Here is an 18,911-nt window from a genome sequence, read left to right on the forward strand (position 1 = left end):
TAGGCCCTTCCCCCAAGGCATTCCCCAAAATTATGGAATTCATATCAACTGGCATCTCTAATCTCCACCATCTAACGCAGGCGCGTTTCGTGGCTACCAAATTGTAAAAAAATATACAAACTAACATTATGTTACTCTCACAACAAACACAAAACAAAGAGCCCCAACAACAATCAAGTTCACGGTCAAACATTGTACTCATACTTCAGAGGTCGTAGCAACCAGAATCGGAAGCCAGGCATGCCGGCAGAAGGGAATTCAAAAGAGAATTGTAAATATTTTTCAACTAACGCCAACGCTTAACACATTTGATATGAAAACTTGGATGCAAAATATGGTGGGGGGAGGGGTAATTACCCGATTGATATAATTGATGAATGAACACTACACGAGGTTCGCACGGAATAATGTTTGGGGTGGATTTTACATACTTAGACAGGTTGAAAGTAAATACAAAAACTTGAAAATAATTCTTGGGTAAAAATGATAATTTTTAAATACTATGAGTGATTATGTATTTACAACCTACACCTTGAAAATGAGGGTATTTTAACATTGTCAATCCGTTTGTAACATCCCTAAATATTTGTCGTAGACCTCATTAAGTATATATATTCATGATCAGCATAAAATTCCAAGTCGATTTAATGATGTTTGTCTGCCCATCTGCCTCTCTGTTGAAATCACGATACAGCCGACATTGACGTAGAGCGTCAAAATTTAGCAGAACAATTTGTATTGTGTCTAGGATGATTGGTATTGAAAATGATATATCGGTCCACGTTTTAATATAGCCCCCATATAACGGTACCTCCCGATATTCAGTATTTTAATGATTTTTACCACAGGTCATAATGGACTCTAGCTCGTGTGGCGATACATTGTAAGTATAGGTCCACGTTTTGATATAACCCCATAGAACGGTACCTGCCGATATTCGATATTTTGATAACAATTGGTATTTCATAATATATAGCGCACATATAACGATACCTACCGATATTCGGTATTTTGATAATCCTAATCACATTTTTTTTTTAATTCGTACTGTAATAGTACAAAAAGGACGGAATAGTACAAAATAATTTAACATGGAAATTTCGTGAAATATGGGTGATTTGATGGAAATTAAAGGATGAAGTTAAAATCGTCAAATATTGCACCGGGGTCAGCCAGGAAGTTGGAACTATGATATCATTGAATAGCAAGTGCCCGCCACTTCGTCAGCGAAAAATCTACCTTAAAATTTTAGATTCGTCCCAACAGAAGGAGTTAGGCCTATTTATACCCTCCACCATAGCATGGAGGGTATATTAAGTTTGTCATTCCGTTTATAACACCTTGAATATACATTTTAGACCCCACAAAGTATATATATTCTTGATCATCATAAAATTCGATTTAGCGATGTAAGTCCGTGTGTGGAAATCACTCTAGCTTCCGAACGAAATGAAGTAGTTTGATTAAATTTTTCTCAAATGTATATTATGTCTGCAGAACTTTTGGTATTAAAAATGGGACATGTAGGTCCACGTTTTAGTATAGCCCCCATATAACGGTACCTCCCGATATTCGGTATTTTGATGATTTTAGCGACATTTTTCAGCCTAAAACAAAATATTGTCTGTGCAGGTCCACATTTTGGTATAGCCCCCATATATTGATGATTTTAGCTACATTATTCACCAATTTTTTTCGAGTTTCGCATTTTAATATTGCAATGGCTTAGGACAAAAGTTGCCTATGCAGGTCCACGTCGTCGTTTAGACCCTGATATGACGGCTACATTTAGTATTTTTAAGATTTCAACTGAATTTTTAACGGATTTCATTTTTTCGAAAATTGCCAAATTCGTTCCAGATGGTGGAGGGTATTCAAAGTTCGGCCCGGCCGAACTTACAGCTTTTTTACTTGTTAATATTTAAAATGTATAATTTTTTCATTTTGAGGGGGAAATGTTTACCTTTTATACCTCAAGTCTTAAAAATCTTTCATTTTGAAGTTTACGGAGAAAGATCTTATTTTTTTCGCCCGAAACAATTTTAACGTCATACGTAAAGCCTTGAAACAGTGATTTCAGTATCAAATTTCATAATTTCAGCTCTATCCCTTCGCCCAATACCAAAATTTAGTAACATTTAGTAGTTTTCGTATAATTTTAGTACTCATCCCTTTACCCAATTATTACTTTTCGAACAACCATAATAGGCATTTCCAAACCTCCGAACCTTAACCTCAGACACCAACACTAACATATATTCAAATTTCAGCTCTATTAATTCACCAAATACCAAATTTATACAAGAAGTTTTGGAAAATAAAAGTGGGAGTAAAAATGTTTGAAATAGAGTAAAAGCTTACTCTAAGAGTGAAAGCGAGTGGAAAAACTATTTTGTTTTCAGATTTGCCCATACATGTAGTAATAACAAACCGGTGCGGACTGGGAACTGGAAATTCACACATTTACATATAAAACAACCATTGTACAACGACTAAAAGAGTACCCGTCAAAAATATAACCATGTTTACTCTCGCTCGAAAAGGAGCAAAACATACTCGCTCTTATTCGAGTGGTATAGATAAATGGAATTAAATCAATTTCGGTTTATACTCGCAGGAGTACTCCCGCTCAAATTCAAGTAGAGACTGAAACCCGCTAGAGCATTTTCGAGCTCTGATATTAAATAACATTCGCATTATAAAGTAAAACACTCCACCTTCTGTATTGAAGATCGGAGTGAAGTATGACAGTGATTTTCTTTGCTATCGACAGCTTTCGGAAAAGCATAAAAAACTATCAAAATAAGTACTCTTTCTATAATTTTAAAACGAAAGTAAAATTTCCACACAGCTGCACGTGTTACTAAAACCAGTGTTATTTTTCAAAAACTGTAAAAACGGTATATTTATATAACCTCATTATTATTACATTCGAAATTGTATGTTTTAACGAGAAAAGTATACATAAAATACTTCCGTTTTTACTGTAATTCCCCTGAAAAAGAATAAACTTGAAAAAAAAAATGGAAATAAGGTCGTCTCTCTTCCTCTGCTCCCAAAGAGAGAATATATGTAAATTAGAACAAACGACACTTGACAAATTAACCTAATTAGACGTTGCTAGATAATTGACATAACTTTTAATTATTATGGACATATCAGTATTGCTTTTTCTAGTATTTGCCTTTTTTTATGACTCACGGCAGACGGCTTCTTCGTTTCCACTTCATTATTAAATAGCAAACAGACAAAAAAAATAACACTGCTTATCAGTTCTTGGGAGGCATGCTTGGGACCCACACATCACACTCACATATTTATGTGTTTGAAGGCAACAGTCACTGGGCCTGTAGATCAGTGGATCATTGGTTTTAGTCGTTGCTACGATTACGTTTAATTGAAAGCTTAATTATCTGAGGCGATTAAGAAAATTTGCTGCTCTATACACCACCACATAGATTCGATGTTCGTTATTTTTTTCTTTTCGTTTTCATCCATTTGAATCAATGAATGTTGGCGTTTCACGCTTTCATTGTTTATTTGTGCTGGCTAAAAATAGCCGCCTAATCGGTTTTGTAATCGAAGATTGTTTGCAAAAAAAAAACTGCATTGGGAATTCCATACAATTATTGCAGTTAATAAATTTTATTATATAATTTTTTTTTGTTTTTCAATTATAAAAGCCAACCATGCAACCTGCTGGCGGCATGCATCTATCCATCCATTAGTCGTTTATTTATTTAATTATTTTTTATTTTCGTTTTTAAAACCTTCGCGTCTGTCTATGTGACGACCGACCATGAGCCACAATGGCTTTTTAATGAAAAAAGTAGAATTTATAAAATTAAAAATCACTTAGTACAGACACAAATACTCGCGCAAACAGACACACATATGAAATGAATGAAATAATAAACAAATCACGAGAATCGAATTTGCATAAAAAATTGCTAAACTGGTATTGAGTCAATTATTGAGAAATATGAAAGTAATGTTGACATGAAACCAAAGGCGTAGAGTCAAATGAAATTCTGAATAAATTATACCATGATTCTTCAATTTCACTTCAAGTCCCAAAAGACAATATTCGAGGTGGGATAGTGAAATTAAGTACTCTGGCCCCAAAACGGCTACACTTAACATTTATAAACAAATATAAAATTTCAAGTGGTATGCTGTGAGCTTCAATTAGCACAACTTGAAAAAAAATTGTTTTTTATTCAGATTGTTATATGAATATACAGGGTGAGATGAAAAAACTGCAACCAAATTCTGACTGCTGACATTTTTATGCCACTCGTCCGACAGCTGTTAAAATTATTCCCGTGACAGCTCATTAACTGTTTATAAGCGTACAAAAGCATTTTGGTGCGAATTTTCCAGAAAAAAATGTTATTCGCGGTGGAATTCAAACGTGATAGTGTGATTTCTTTATATTTGGCTGGAAAACACAAGTGGCTATCGTTAGAGCACTCCAGCATTTAAATGTGAATAAATGTTTCGAGTCTCGTACCATCGCTCGTTACCGTAATACTGGTAGCGTAGCCCGACGTCAAGGAAGTGGACGGAAGAAAACAGCAACATCAGCAGAAATGGTTCGAAAAGTAACGAAGCGACTCGAAAATCGAAACCCGCGTCGCAGTGGCCGAAAAATGGCTCGTGAGCTGAACATATCGCAATATTGAATTGGGCAAATATTGAAAAATGAGCTCGGGGTTAAGCCATTCAAAATTCAAAAAAGTGCAAGAACTTACTCCGCAACAGAAAGAAAATAGACACAAAAAAGCTATGGAGTTGCTTCGCTTGACCGAAAGTGGTGAACTGACGCATTTGGTTTACTCCGATGAGAAAACTTTCGTTGTCCAGCAGTTTGTAAACAAACAAAATGATTGTGTTTACTTGCCAAAGAGGTCGGCTGAAAATGTACACCTTCGGTTGGCCACCAGAACTCAAGCACCGGCCACGGTGATGTTGTGGGCCGCCATAAAACCCGATGGTCGCTCTCCGCTCGTATTAATCGACTAAATGCCGAATATTATCGCGAAAATATTCTGGAGGGTGTATTAAAGCTTTGGGTACTCAAACATTTTGGCTGCAGTCTTTCGACAATTCAACAGGACCCAGCACCATCGCACTCAGCACGCGCCACCCTAGAATGGTTACAAAATTAGGTTCCTCGCTTCATTTACAGCGCACAATGGCCACCAAAATCTCTGTATACCAATCCGTTGGACTATTGTGGCTGGAGTATTTCGGAAAGCAAGGTTGGTACTAACAAATACCAAAGTGTCGATCACCTCAAGCAAGCGCTTCGCCGGGAAAGGGCCAAAATACCGCAGAGCAACATTGAGGCAGCGTGTGACGGTTTCATTGGCCGTTTGGAAGTCATAATTTGTGCCAAAGTTGACCAATTCGAACAAATCTAAAGTTATTCTAAAAGTTTATGCTATTTCCGAAATTTTGGCTTTCATTCAATAAAATTTAAAAAATGTTAGAATTTATGGCGTTTGACTTTGTTGCAGCTTTTTTTTATTTCACCCTGTATAAGTCAAGTCTTCAAAATATCGAAACTAATAAGATCCGATACGAGAATTGGTTGCATATTTTGCTTTAATGAGCCTTTTTTTATTCAAACTGTTTACCATGGTGAGGGAGATTTTGCAATTTCATGAAATATCTAATTGCTCCAAATTTTGACCCGTTGTGTGGGAGGTACCAGATTAAGTGGCACAACAAATTTCATGTTCATACCAGACCTTGTTTTGGCAAAAATATTGAGATGCGCTACACTTTAAAACTTTAAGAAATCGAACCCTTATTTCAAATTTGATAAGAGTTGTAACAATTCAAAATGTTGACCCTTTTTTGGGGAGGTACTTGCTTAATGGAGTGGACCAATATTGTCCATTATCAGTGATCCGAATATTAGGATTTGCGAGGGTTGAACAAAATTGTATGATCCTTTCTTGTTCTATTAAGCATTATTTTCTATGAAAATTTCGATCTTTTGTGGGGAAGGTAGCAGAAGGAGTGGATCGATATTGCCCATCTCCGAACTCGATCTATGTTTAATAATAACAATATTACGATGTACCAAGTTTAGACCAAATAACATACTTCCTCCGAGAGTTATCGTTCATACCAGCCAGACAGACGGACGGTCGGATGCCCCTAGATCAATTCCAAATATTCTGAACGGATTTGGTCCCAAGAGACCGTTATTTCGACGAGGCATGTTTTGGCCGAATTAAATGATATATACCCTCTGTAGCCATATGGCGGGGGGTATAAAACCAACATCTTCGCATTCATCTATAAAAAGTCTTCTGCACTAGGTCTCTCTATTCTAATGTTACACTTTAAGGTACACATCCGCTTTATGAGCCAGGAATGCTGTTGAATTAATTTTTTATTACAAAACTCGTTCCTTTTGTTAAAATGAAGTCTAGCGGAAGTAATTGAAATCCATACACAACTAAGTGTTAGGCCTCCTTCTAATAATACATGTATTACCAACAATAATAGATATTATCTTGTCTATGAACACCGACGAGTAGACATTAACAACAACAGCAACAACGCAAAGAGTCTACCAAAAATTTATGGCCCAAAAGTTTTGCAAAGAAGAAACTTGATTGTGGCTGCCCACACCGCTTAGGCTGTTAAAATTGCTTGCTTGCTTGCCTGCTCGGCGCTAGTTAAGCCTAAAAACCTGATTGGAATTGATAAACTGTGAATAAATGCCGAATATAGCTGGCGAAGGGCGGTGTTAAGGTTTCAACTGGTTTTTCTTTGAGTTTTACAACAACAACCAAAAAATCACGTCACTTGTGTAAATTGCCGAATTGTTGTTAAGTAGATAAAACAAAATAATAATAAATTAAAATAACATCGGAAACACTTACCTGGATGGCATGCTTTGTATCTTCCAAGTGACGACGAGATCTTACCACTGGGTCGACATTGCGGAATTTATCCGACAAACGTCCAATGGCCTTTTCCCAGCTCAATAAGCGATTCTCGAATTCGTCCCACTTATCGGCGACAGATTGCAAATTGTCACGCCTCTTCTCCAACGAAGCAATGAGGTCCTGCCACAAGCGATTCAATTCAAGATTGTCCTGCTCAATCAGCTGACGATTGCGGGCATCAGCTTGACGCAAAAGTCCTTGGGCTTGTTGATTGGCTAGAGTGATGTCACTTGTTTGACTCTGCGGAGAAAGAAGAGCAGAAAGAGAAATAAGATAAAATTGTAGTTAAAAGACAAATTATATATTTTATTTATATAGGAAACCCCCTCTCTCTCTCTAACACTCTCTTAGGCTAAATATTAACATCTTGTGAATTGTTAAAGAGAGCACAGTAAAAAAGAGAAAACTGCCAAGAAGGAAGAATTGTTGTGGACATATGTACAGAGATAAATATAAGGAGAACAGATGACTTTTCTTAACAAGAATTAATAAAACAATAAAAAAGTTTAAAGAATATAAAGTTAGAATTGTTTTAACAATTTCTTTAATGCAAAAAAAAAACTCCGTCTTCCACGGGAGACAGAGTTTATGTATAATCTTAATTTTGAGGATGAGCATATTACTAAGTATTGAATTTTCCATTGGGGTAGTCATCGACTGACTACTAGAGTATCTCTTCATTTTGAACATTGCGAAACGAACATAACAGTTCCAAGGAAATCGGAACATATGCCTCCATGGACACATGCCTTTAACATGTGTACCCACATCGGTAAATGTAGCAAATTTCAACTGAAACGGCAACACTATCTATCCATCCAAAAAGAGCTTCGTTGGAATGTTTTCGTGTCTCTCCCCTTTGCCTTTTTGGCATGTCCTTTTTTTGTTTTATCTTATTTTTTGTCATTCTGTTCTTTCTTTAAGGGATAATTCAAGGGTAAAAGAGGTCATCATCTATTTCACAATCAAAGTAAATGTCTCTCCTCTCAGTTCACACCTCACTCGCTCGCTCGCTCACCTTTAGAAGCTGCTTTCAATATTTCTTTTTTATTCAAATTAAACTTAAAAAAAAATGACGTCGCTTTGTGTTTTGTAAAATATTTTAATTTGTTTGTTAAACAAACAACTTAAAGTTGTTTTTTATTTGTTGTAATTCTTCCACGATTTCTCACTTCTTTTTTTCGTCACTTGGTTAGGTATTCTTATCTCGGCACGATTAGGCCTATATTTTTTTTTTTACAATATGTTTTGTTTTTTATTTGTTTTTTGTTTCATTCAATCAACGATAATTCACTTTGTTGGTGTTGTTGTTGTTTATTGTATTATATACAAAATTTTTGTTCAGACAATTTTTGAAATTGCTTCACTTTGAATGAAAAATGAAAAAAGTATTTCTTTTTCACACACCAAAATAACACCGGATTCTGATTGATCTAAAAACAACGTGGACTCATGTCTCGTAACGAAAATTCACACAAATGCGACGTCCATTAAAGCTCACTTTGAAATGAAACCTCAACTCTGGCCATGCCGAGGCAAAAGCTGCTGCTGCTGCCAGACTTCATACAGATACTCACAGCCATACGGTGAGTGTGTGTTTGTGTTTCCCCACTACAAAACTACCACCATTACAAAACGTGAACAAGTGTTTTCCACTCTTTGAAAGAGAGTTTTTCTTCGTCGTCTCATCAGATACATGTGCCGGCTAGCGGCAGCTGTGGCCGTAGCATAAAAACAAAACAATGACATTCGTCAATTAGGGCTGCCATCAGACTTTAGCCGGTAAAAAATTAGGATCTTGTGAAACTTGTTAACGGGGAAATTTTATGGGATGAACAGCCATCTAAATAGGGGCAAAGCATTTCCATGGGGAAATCCATGCTTTCATAAAATCTGCACTGTGTATATTGAATTGTTCAACTAAATAGCGATAGCTACTATTGCGGTCCAATATATTGTGATTCAATGCTGTCCAAGGTTTATCCTGGTACTGATGACTTGCAAGGCATTTAAGAAAGCAGTAAGGAAAGACAAAATATAAAAAAATTTACTGAGTTAACTTTGGATTCTATTAGGTCCCAAAAATCCATCGGAATGGATAAATGCAGCGTTGGCCGCCTATCACAGTAAATTGGGGGAATTTTCATATTGTAGCTAACTCCATATCCTTTTATTTAAATCCATTCTTAACATATCTTGGTTAAGCTATAAATGAATCAAGTTAAAAAGTATCAGTCGGTTTTGCCGACAGATGTATACCCCCAGCCTTGACTTATGACTATTCAAGCAAGTTCGGTCCCTTTATGGTGGAGGTTCCAAAACAGTTGATCTATATTGACCAATTCGTATCTGACCTAAGGCTGATATAAATATTACAACGAACCATATTTAGGCTATATCGGCTACTTCCTATACTTTATATGAGATATGTGCACATTTTTGGAAAATTTGGAAATATGCGTTAGGTAACAGTTATAGCGGACCGAAGTATTCCATTTTTATAATTTATCTAATACGGAAAAAATACTGACATTTGCCAAATTTGAAAGAAATCAAATATTTATATCCAATTTTATGCGAAATCATAAATTTCGACAAACCAGATTTCTGGTTAAGAGAAATGCTCAGATATAGCCAGATGTAAAGAATCCGGTTATGCTTTCTTTTTCTTGTTTCGCAAGTCATGATAGATATAAGTATTGGAAATTGTGACCCTTTGTGGGTGAGGTTGCAGAATGGGTTGGTTTATTAGTGGAGAACGATGGTAATGTTTACCAGGGGGTAAGGCAGGGAATACCTAGGTTTTGGAAAGACCCACCAATCCTCATTAGTTCCCTTGTTTTTTGTCTGGGATATTCTCCCCAGAAGTTATTTTAAAAATAACTTCTATGATAAAAACATTTTTTACCCAAGTGACGAGATCGTAAGCTCAATAGAAGAGGAACCAAAGAATTAAATAAAACTAAAATTCTTTTGGAAAAACATCGTTCTCCACTAATAAACAAACGTTGTTTTTATAAAAACAACAATAAAGGGATAAAACCTGACCATTTTGCAACAACAAAATACTACGGTATCCCGAACAAACAAGCCAACACTGTTCTTAAATGCCTACATTTCTAATTTTCCGTCTTACTGGCAACCCTACATACCTCTCCAACCTCATTTCGTGATAGCACAGTCGAAGAGAAACTAAACTCGAGTAGACACCAGAAAAAAAGTATCTCATCAAATGGGCAACCAACCATTTTCGGGGGTAACCATGAAAAACACGTTTTACTTGAAGTTCCCATTCGTGTTGTGCTTGGCTAACGTCATCAATTACACTTTTTTCGCATTGCCATACAACCAAAGAGATTCTCTATCTATCTCTCACAACAGGCTGACACACACACATACACCAAATTACATATATGAGACAATTTTAAGGTGGAGTCCATAACAATAAGCCGGTCTAAGTTAGGGCCAAAACAAAAAAAAAAAACACTTTGAAACAACAAATGTTTAGACCGGCTGCATGCATCACAGGGAGATGCTTCTGTGTGGGGGAAATCTATTGTCAGCAACGATTTTCATTACATTCCTTTATGGCCAAAGAACACGGAAGAGACAGTATTTAATAATGTCTGGTCATTGCAGACAGTTTTGAAATTCTATAGCACATACATATGTATGTAACAATGTAAAGACATTTGTTGTTGCATTCCAAGAAAGACTTTTGTATGTTTTTTTTTTTTTTAACAACTGAAGATTTGTTTCCTAGGAGGAAGTAGATGCTACGGATAAAATTCACCTTTGTTGAATTTTGTGGCATTTCGAATTGATTTGGTGTTCATTTAGTAATTGAAAAAGTAAAGTATTTGACTCATCCACACACATGGTACATTTTAACCATCAACCTCTCTTACTCATGCGAGAATCAGCTGTAAATTGCCTCCGAAATTAATAATATTTGGCAATTATACAAAAAAATAAAATTTGTTTTTAAGGTAATTTAATGCAAACTGTATGGAACGTAACAGTTTGAATTTATGGGTACTGTGTATTCAGATTGTAATAATCGCAATAATTGTAGTATTTTAGAAGTTGCTCTCTTTGCTTTGGAACAGATTGCGAGTGGCTGAACTCTTTTTTAAATCAATAAAAAAAAATATGTTTTCTCTGCCTTTTACAATGTGTCTATAATCAATTTAAAAGAGAAGATCGATGGCGTGGTGTGGATGCTTGGATAAAACTCGGTTAATTTCAAAAAAATATTTAGGTACCCCTTTCTGTGATCTACACATTATATCAAATCAAGCCTTTGTTATAAGTGTTTCTTTTTAATTTCTTCAATATTTCTGGGGTTTATAAAGAACTGTAAAATAACCTCTCAACCGGTAATATATTGTTGCTGACAACCAGTCTATAAATAGCTGTATTGGCCCATAAAAATTCCTTCGCCATTTTAGAAATGCAATTCAAATGATACCAACTTTTCTTGTATGCGGGCAAGAACTGGATGTCTTTTCCCTTTTTTTTCCTGTCATATGCCGGTTAAACGCCGGTAAAAGTAGCTGAAACTTGAATATGAACCACAACCATATGACAATGACAACAAATTTTCTGCATGAGCGCAAAGAAATTGTGTTAAGCTCTCCCATTGAGAGCTTTATCAACGGCGGAGCACATTGTTGGACAATTACAATTAACAATGACATCATCATTTGCCGGTAATCAAATGCCAAAAAACAATAACAATTTGCCTTGTAAAAGAGTCGTCTCTTTGGATGAGAGAAAACTTGGGAGATTAAAGAGAAATCGAGTTTTTTGTTTCTTTTCGATGGCACACAGAGTGAGCCTGTATCGATTATCTTCTCATTCGCCACTACTTGGATAAGACACATTCATCTTCTACCCAACTCAGCTGTTTTGTTTTCCTTTTATTTTGTTTTTGGCTAAGAGAGACTAGACAAGTCATGCAACGCCTGGATGGATGGCAGTAACTTGAAGATACTTGTATACGAAATGTATGGCATGACGACCAGAGATACAAATGATACGAATGGTGGGGGTATGGCCAGTCAGCCAGTCAGCCAACCAGCCACATGGATAATGAAAACGCGAAACGTTTGTCTTGTTTGTCACAGCCAGACAAACTGCGTGCTTAAACGATGTTGTTTTTGCAGCTCTGCTTAAGTGAAGTTCGTATGTGGAAGTCCATATATTACTGACAGTGTTGGCTTATTTCATAGGATAGGGATGTCGATAAAAGAAATTCGATAATTCCAACAATCTAAGTAACGTGTAAGAGATCGAATTATTTTAGGATCTGGTTTAGAGTTATTTGGTAGCCATGAAAGAAAAATGGAATGAAAATCTCCAATTCTGCTCTCCACAAATCCCTCAAAATTGTACACGTCCGACATCCGAAACATTAAGGAAAGACTACGTAACACCCTATACCATTATTCGCATTTAGAGGGACGTGGTGTAGGGTATAAAAATAGTAGGTTGAACTAAATCTCGTGAAATGTTTAAAATGGTTTTATACCCCCCTTTGACCTAAACCAACAAATTACAACTAATTAGGTTTTGAAAGTGCGTCTAAAGCCCTTATAGTATTCACATATGAAAAGAGTTGGATGCTTATTTTGCTTTCTTTGAGCGTTTTGTTTTTCAAAATCTTGAACCCTATGTGGGGGAGGCACCAGAAGAAATGGTGCCTCCCCCACATAGGGTTCATAACAAATCTTGTGTTGACGGAAATATTTAGATGTGTCAAGTCTGAATGGAATCGGATGTTAATTTTGCGTCTATGAGCTTCATGGATATTCAAAATTTTGACCCTTTGTGGGGGAGGTACCAGAAGGAGTGGACCGATATATTCCATCTTAACACCAGACCTTGGGTTAATAAAATTATTGGGATATGTAAAATTTGAAGACAATCGGACTCTTAAATCACTTTTTATATGAGTTGTAATAATTCAAAATTTGGATTCTTTGTGGGGTAGGAACTTGATAGAGCGGACCGATATTGCCCATTTTCGCAGCTGACCTAGAACTGACGCAAATATTAAGATTTGCAAAGTTGGAGAAAAATCGGATAACCGTTTCTCTTTGAAAATCTCGACTTTTTGTGGGGAGTTACCAAAGGAGTGGACCGATATATTCCATCTTAACTTAAATTATTGGAGAGGGTGAAATTTGATGACAATAGGACTCTTACATCACATTTTATTAAAAAGTTTGACCCTTTGTGGGGGAGGTACTTAGTGCAGTGGACCGATATTGTCAACTTTCGCACCTGTCCTAGCACTGACGCAAATATTAGCATTTGCAAAGTTGGAGAAAAATCGGATTATCGTTTCTCTTTCTGTGCAGAAAATACATTTTTTGAGAATTTCGACCTTTTGTGGGGGATAGAAGGAGTATGCCGTTATTGCCCATCTCCAAAATCGATCTAAGTTTGATAATAATATTACGATATATCAAGTTTGGATCAAATCTAATACTTCCTTCAAGGGTTATCGTAAAGACGGACGGACGCACATCACTAAACCAACTCCATATATCCTGAAACGGACTTGGCCCAAAGAGACCTAGGGTCTAAAACCGTTATTTCGATGAGTCACGTTTTGGCCGTATCAAATGATATATATCCTCTCTAGTCATATGGCTGAGGGTATAAAAAACGTTCTTTTCCAATTTTCAATGTTCTATATATATGGTTTCTCTCTGAACAATTAGGTGGATAGACATAAATTGATTTTGAATTTAATGCCGATCTCCTGGAAAGAATATCACCAGACAAGTGCTGATTATGATTGAGGTGGCTCTTACCGAAACCAAGGTATTCCCTTCCTTAAACCTTGGTATAAAATAACATCTTTCTTCACTTATAAATAAAAGTTGTTTTTATAAAAACAATAATAATTTTTCAACGAGGTGTTGTAAAAGAATTAACTGATCTAATATACCCCATACTGTGGTGGAAGGTATACAAATTGCAGATGAAACATTACTGAATGTAACCTCAAAATACTGAATGCATTAAAGTGGACCGATGTACCGTTTTCCATGTCAAACATCCTACGAAAACCTCCATCTAAAATATTGAGAATTCTATTGTGTTGCCAATAGACGGACATGTATACATATATATGATATAAAAATCAATAGAAGACATTCCTAATGTTCAAGAATCCTACAGTTTTAAGCAAAGCTCACAGTAAGTTTCAATAGCTCAACATTAAAAAGTCACTCAGGCTATTCGACTTGATGATTAATGGAATCAATATTCTTTCACACTGGCAAAATATAAAAACTGCCTAAAAATATGGCACACTATACAAAATACATATGTACATTATTTTTCATTTTTTTATGTCTGCCTTATGTCAAAACCCCAGCCTACATAACGAATGCAAAATGCGAATGCACTTGGGTTGCATAATTCTCCAAACTCACAAATGCTTGGCGACTGATTGACGACAAGCGTGTGGGTATGCCTTTAAAGGAGTTTGCAACAATTACGTTTTTTTGGGTAGGCAAACCAAACAGGAATGCTTCTTATGCTTTGCCAATGGATGGTGTTTTGTTGACCGTACATGTAAAACACAGAACATATTTCGCTATAGAACATAACTTTTAATTGAAATTTCCTTAAACAAAAATTCGTTTGAAATTAAAAACTACACAAATCATTTAACTTGATAATCGAATTTTCCTAAATTGGTGTAATATATAAACACTTACACAGCCCTAAGCAATAAATATCATTATTACATAATTGATTCCAAGAGAGATTATCCCGCAATAAATACATTTTTTGACTCACCTGAACATTACCAATGGCATGGGTCAATTTCTGTATGTTGAAGTGAACACCAGCCAAATTCTGCACTGGCTCATCGGAGAACTTCGAGCGTTCAATGGTGGCCTTGACACGTTCCACTGATTGTTGATACTCACGCCACAACTCGTTCTCCTTCTCCAACTCACCCTGTTGGGTCTTAGCCTGGGCCAAGGTGTTGGTCAGTTTTGTCTGGAATTGGGACAGTTCGGCAGACAGCTCAGTTTGTTCAAAGTTATTCAGGGATGGCCATATCTTGTCGGCGGCATCTTGAATCTGTTTGTGCACCAAATTGCGTATGGGCTGTTCATTGCCGAAGAACACTTTGTGCTCTTCCAGATCACGTGTCAGATTCTCATAATCAATGCCGTGTTTGCCAACTTGCAAACGATCCTCGGCCTCATGCAACCAATCCTTGAATTGCGATACCAATTTCATGTAGTCCAGGCGGGAATTGCGGTTGTTAATGAGATATTTCTCACGTTCCTCCAATTCCTGTGGCAATGAGGATACCAACGAACGTCCTTCCGACAACATTTCGACCAGGGAGCTGGGCATGCCAACTTCGCTCTTAATGCCACTGTTGATTTTATTGAATTTATCCAGATAGGATTGTACCTCAGAGCTGAGGTCCTTGTGTTTCTGCAGTTCACGCTCAACACTATCGGGATCGCGATCGAGCAGAGGTCTGGATTTGACTGTACCTTCGTTGTTGTGCAACCAGTCGAGGATTTCAGACAATTCAGCAGCCATTTTCTTGTGGTGCTCCAATTGGATTTGATGTTTCTGTCTTTGTTGTTCGACAGCCTTGCGCAGATTGCCCAATTGGTTCTTCAACGACTGCAGTTGCTCGGTAATGGAGTTCTTGTCGGCAGCAGTGCCTTCGGAGGCAATCTTCTGTCCCTTATCAGTTGCGGAGGCCAAAACACCTTCACATTCCTGGATCTTAGCAATGACATCGTCGTATTTGTTGATCTTCTCCTCCAAGCTATCGGGAGCGTTTTCAATGTCAATAATGACATCGGTGTATTTCATGATGAAGGCGATGATCTCATTGATCAGGGCAATGAATTGTTCGCGCAACAACAGCAATTGTCTCAAATGGGCCAATTGATCTTCGATGAGTTTAATCATATCATCCTGTTGGGCCAAAATGCTCTGCAATTCTGGCAGATCATCAACTTTCATGTCGCCCATTTTCTGTTTACTGTCCTTCAATTCCTTGAGAATGCCCTCGTAGGCACCCAACAACTCCTGGACGTCTTCAATCTTGGAGCCAACTGGCTTGTTAAGATCTCGCAAACGTTGCTGGACGGTGTTCAAGAAGTCCATGCATTCGGTAAGCTTAGACTTGGCATCCTTATATTTCTTGATGTGATCACCCAAGGTGTTCACTCGGTCGGCCAAACACTGCTTAACCTTACCATAACGGTCCTTCATATTCTTCAGCTCCTCGTTCAACTTGAGCTTGTCGGGATTGCTTAGAGTGGGCACGATGCTCTTACCCTGTTCATTGATGTCGTTCATCAGACCACCCATGCCATCGGCATTCTCCATAAGTTTCTTGTAGTGGGCCAGCTGTTCTTCCAACACAGGAAGGCTTGAGGTTCTCAGTTCACCTTCGGTGGCAGTTTCCATTTCATTGAGCCAATCGCCCATCTTCTTCTTGGCGTCTTCAAAGGCCTTGCGACCTTGCAATAGATCTGCCAAGGACTTGCCTCGCTTGGCACTTTCATCCTTGAGTGTCTTGTAGTCGGCATCAATTTCATCCAAAATCTTTTGCAGGGCAGCCTTGTCGGCATCCGAACAATCCTTCATTATATTTGCAGCCTGGCGTTGGACATCGCTTAGCACGCTATCGCTGAATTGTTTGGCATCGTCATCATATTTCTTGTTCTCTTGCAGTTTCACTTCGATTTCGGCCGAGGTCAGTGGATGATAGACTGGTAATTTTCTAACTTCGGATATCTTGGATTTCAACCAGGCACGAGCCTTCTCCAGATCATTCTCCAAAGCTTTGCGAGCCTTGCCAGCATCCAAAGCCTTCTCCATTTCAGATTTCAATACTCCCGACAAATTCTTTTGTTCGCTATTCAAATTGCGCAATGCCGATTCCAATTGGGCATATTCTGCAGGTTCCAATTCGGGCTGCATATTGGCAATTCTCTTTTCCAGAGCGTCGGCCAACGATTGCTTACCTTCGGCATCTTTCATTAGAGCCTTAAGAGCTTGCTGTCTAGCCTCGGCGGCCTTAGGTTCGTAGCCCAAGGTGGTGGGTGCTTGTAGTTCTTGGATTTTATCCTTGACCCAGTTTTGAAGTTGATCAATTTCACCCTTGACACCACCAACACTCTTATTGGTCACATCCAACAATTGGGCCTTGCGATCTAAACGCTTGCCTAAATCGACATAGCGGCGGTCCAATGATTTCATTTGTTCCTCAACCTGTTGGCCATCCAAATTGCTGATGACTTCGGCCACTTGGGCAGCCTTGTTCTTTAGTTCTTGGAGCTTTTGAGGACCTTGTTGTTGGTATTCGTTCTTAATTTCGGAAATGGCAGCCATTTTTTGGGCACAATTCAAGCCGGAACCCTTGTCGAGAACATCCATACGCTTGATCAAGCCATCGATCCAATTCTGCATATCTTGTACGCCCTGGCGATAGTTGTCGATAACATTTTGGCCAGCTTGTTTCTTGGCAATGGCATCCATGAGTGCTGATTCCAATTTGTCAATGTTGTCATCGAGATCTGTATCATCTTCAGCAACTAAATGAAGAGAGTTTAGTACATTAGGATTTGTAGAAAGATTACGAATGGGATTTGAGTTATAAAAATAACTTTATTGTGACCCAAACCCCCTTTATTGGTTATTCCGAAATTTTTTGAAAATACTTTAATATGTTCTTTGGAAAAAAAGGTATTGAAAATACACTGACAGACTAATTCCACTATTCCATTTCAAAATGTTAATTATCTCATTTCGACTTACGTGATCCAGTCATTTCCAACATCAATTGGGAGCGCTTGTCTCCAATGGAATTCAACAAGTCATTCATGGCAACCAACTCCTGTTTGGCGGCTTCGGGACGCAATTTGCATGGTCTGGTTAACCAATCTGTCACCGAGCTCTGTTGCTTCTTAATCCAGTCACCCAATTCGGCGCGTTGTTTCTGCTGTTGCTCCAATTCACTAACGGAGGCAATCAATCCACCCAAGTGGGATTGAACCTATAAAGGATAAACAAAAGTGGGATTATTAGAAAAAAATTGTTTTCACAATGTCATAGAAAACAACAAAGAAGCCAATTAAAAAGAAGCGTTAAGAAGGAGATTTTTGCCAACACCATAAATACCATAACAATTTCCCAATTTTTTTCTTTAAATTTACGTTCTTTCCATTAGCAGGACTTGGCCTGGACATATGTCGGGACATCACACTCACATAACTGTAGAAGAGTTAGTTTAGCTTACCTTAGTCTTTAGAGCATACAATGTGTGGACAATATATATTTCGGAACGTATTATGGTTTTGAATCTCTGAATACGTTCATGTGAAACGGCGTCCAGTAAAGTATCACTAACTTCAGAAATCTCAACGTCTAGCAGATCATCTTCGTTGTCTTGCGTTGAGTTTTGAGTTTGTTTACTGGGTATCTGTTTGTTGGCATTATATTGTTGTTGTTTGTTTTGGTGTTGATTTTGTTGTTCATTAAATTATAGGAGGTGGAAGCATTGTTGGTTGTTTTTTGGGTGGATTTGGGCGTTTAAAAGGTGTTAGAGGCACAACAAAATAAAATTAAGGATTTTGCGGGGTATTTGTTTTGCAAAACACAAACATATGGATATAAAGTGCATAGTGCAGCAAATAAAAGGAAAAAAAAAAATAAAAAACAAAATATAATTATGATTATTAGTAAAAAAAAAACAAAAATATTAAAAATAAGCAGAGTTTGCAAAATGTGTTCTAAAGACGATTACTGCTACTATTCTACATAAATATAAAATGCTCTAAAAAGTATCGATCTACTTCAGTGAGTTTACAGATGTTTGGGTTATTCTGTTATCTACCATACATTTTGTTAGTATCTGTAAACTATTTATAT

The 18,911-nt window shown here is 37.3% G+C and overlaps 1 protein-coding gene across 9 annotated transcripts in view; it reads right to left on the reverse strand.

The window, feature by feature from the left end:
• Positions 1-18,911, reverse strand: part of LOC101890034 (muscle-specific protein 300 kDa) — a 204,563-nt gene that overhangs the window by 88,520 nt on the left and 97,132 nt on the right. For 7 of the 9 annotated variants that reach the window (XM_059121315.1, XM_059121319.1, XM_059121314.1 and 4 more), the window contains 3 exons: positions 17,799-18,036; positions 14,793-17,575; positions 6,906-7,211 (listed from right to left, as the gene is read on the reverse strand). In XM_059121315.1, coding sequence (XP_058977298.1) covers positions 6,906-7,211; positions 14,793-17,575; positions 17,799-18,036 — 3,327 coding nt within the window. Of the gene's footprint in view, positions 1-6,905; positions 7,212-14,792; positions 17,576-17,798; positions 18,037-18,279; positions 18,463-18,911 lie in introns of all 9 variants that reach the window. The other 2 variants (XM_059121317.1, XM_059121320.1) reach the window with 1 other exon arrangement.

This window comes from Musca domestica, unplaced genomic scaffold, assembly GCF_030504385.1.
Source record: "Musca domestica strain aabys unplaced genomic scaffold, Musca_domestica.polishedcontigs.V.1.1 19, whole genome shotgun sequence".
NCBI lineage: Eukaryota > Metazoa > Arthropoda > Insecta > Diptera > Muscidae > Musca > Musca domestica.